The sequence below is a fragment of the Quercus suber genome, unplaced genomic scaffold (genome assembly GCF_002906115.3).
Source record: "Quercus suber isolate HL8 unplaced genomic scaffold, Cork oak 2.0 scaffold_184, whole genome shotgun sequence".
Taxonomy (NCBI): domain Eukaryota; kingdom Viridiplantae; phylum Streptophyta; class Magnoliopsida; order Fagales; family Fagaceae; genus Quercus; species Quercus suber.
The window spans coordinates 93,095-95,033 of record NW_027069642.1 but is presented as its reverse complement, the minus strand read 5'-3'; the positions used below and the strand labels follow the sequence as shown (position 1 = coordinate 95,033).

At 39.6% G+C, this 1,939-nt stretch overlaps 1 protein-coding gene across 1 annotated transcript; it reads right to left on the bottom strand.

Annotated features, from left to right (window-relative positions):
• Positions 1-664: 664 nt before the first annotated feature.
• Positions 665-1,730, bottom strand: LOC112035033 (early nodulin-like protein 3). Its single transcript, XM_024067867.2, has 2 exons — positions 1,469-1,730; positions 665-1,318 (listed from the first exon to the last, which is right to left on the bottom strand). Exons 1-2 carry the CDS (start codon positions 1,641-1,643, stop codon positions 810-812), a joined length of 684 nt encoding a protein of 227 aa, XP_023923635.1. The 5' UTR covers positions 1,644-1,730; the 3' UTR covers positions 665-809.
• Positions 1,731-1,939: the final 209 nt, after the last annotated feature.

The window sequence follows — 1,939 nt, the reverse complement described above, 5'->3', positions numbered from 1 at the left end:
ACTTTTTAGAGACCGTTTGGCCAACGCGTTTGCGTCTGGCCGTTACGTTTTCAGCTCTTTTTTTTTTTTTTTTTTTTCACACACGTGTCAAGCCTTTCCCAGCCGAATTTTCACTGTTCATCACTGTTGCGGTTACTGTTCATTGAACAGTAGCCGCAACATGTGACTTTTTAACCCAAATTTCACTGTTCACGGACCCACAATTTTCACTTTTCAGCAATTTTTTCATTAAAAATGGGCCTCACGGTACTATTCACACATTTAAAAATTATTTTGCTACAGTATTTTCAGTTTTCAATTTTCAGTTTTCAGTTTTCAGCTGTATCCAAACGGGCCCTTAAAAAATGAGTTATAGCTTTTAACTTGTTAGGACACATTTAGGATAAAATCTACAAACAATTATATATTTTGATATGTACAAATAAACTGCTAGAAATTATGAAATACTCAAATGGACAGTATACTCTATAACGTGATTTCAAAGAAGCCTTATGCCAATCTGGCAATTACCGTGCTGTTCATGATATGCGATAAGCAGGAAGAGAATTCATCAATGGAGAAAACGAAAAAAGAATCAAACGCTTTGATTTTGATAATTTTAAAAAGCCTCGATCTTTTCTCTAAATAAAATAGACATTGTTCTAAATGCTAAAATATAATAACATTTGGTAAAAAGAACATTGAAATTTATATAACACATTAAATTTCCAAACAAAGAATTTGTAAAATTTCAACCCCTATTTCCATTATACTTGCAAACAACAATCTGGTCTTATACCATCCCCGATCCCTCACCCAGGCTCTAAATTCTAAACCATCCCAGCAAAGCTGCCTAAAACCACACTCACTCCAATACTAATACCCAAAGCCAACCCAACTGAACCAGTAAAACCTGGTGCACTTGATTTAGCTGGAGCTGGAGCTGTAGCTGGAGGTTCCATATCCGATGGGTTCACGCCTGCAGGCTGAGGTGACTCTCCTTTCGGGCTCTTGGCTACTGGAGGCTGCGTTGTAGGAGGTGATGCCGGGGTTTCAGCAGTCGGGGATGGCGACACGGGTGGCTCGGGCACCGGAGCAGTAGAAGGCGGAGGAGAGTGGCTAGTTTTGTTTCGCACGGCCAAGACAATAATGATGAGCTTCTGTCCCTTTTTGCAGTTATCACCAGTGCCACTGATGAAGTAAAATGGACCTGAATGATCGAACTTGAAGACTGACTCTCCGTCTGTCAAGGACTGTTTGGGACTTGTGGTGTTGCATGAATTGTACTGGTCCTTTGTTACCACCAACACTGAATCTGACCCTTTCTTGTATTTGAAAACTGCACCAATTAACATGAAGAAACATTTAATGTTCCCAGAACTCAAACAACTTAAAAATCATCGTCAGAAACAAACAAAAAACGTTGATTGTGTGTAACATAAATTGAGAGTGAGAGAGAGAGAGAGAGAGAGAGAGGCTTATATCTTACGGAGAGTATCATTGACTTTAAATCTATTTCTTTCAGCCCAGTGAATGTAATTCTCAGAAGGGTTTGATACCCAACCATCTTTTCCACCAACCAAGAATTTGTGAGCTTGGGATGAGCTAAGAGACCCCATAATTAATACCCCAAATAGAAAGCCAAGAAGTGAGAGAGACCCCATTGCACAAACAAGAGTAGTAGTAGTAGTAGTAGTACTCCAAAGTGTTTATCAGACAACTATGTTTGCTAGAAAGTCTTTGATAGAGAGAGTGATGAGATATGTGAGCCTGGCCAGTGAGGAATATATAGAGGGATTGGTGAGAAAATGACCGTTGTAGAGCAAGCAAAATGCAGATTGGTGGTGAAAAATATTATGGCAATCTTTGCTGGCATTTGGGTACGTGTAATAAATTTTGGTAGGCGTTTCATTTCAGCTAATGACAGTGCGGGACTGAACGGTTTTTTTCACACGTCGCG

Coding starts and splice junctions, on each gene's coding strand:
- LOC112035033 (XM_024067867.2), bottom strand. CDS start 1,643: ATGGGGTCTCTCTCACTTCTTGGCTTTCTATTTGGGGTATTAATTATG. Junction 1,319..1,468: donor TAAAGTCAATGATACTCTCC/GTAAGATATAAG, acceptor TAATTGGTGCAG/TTTTCAAATACAAGAAAGGG.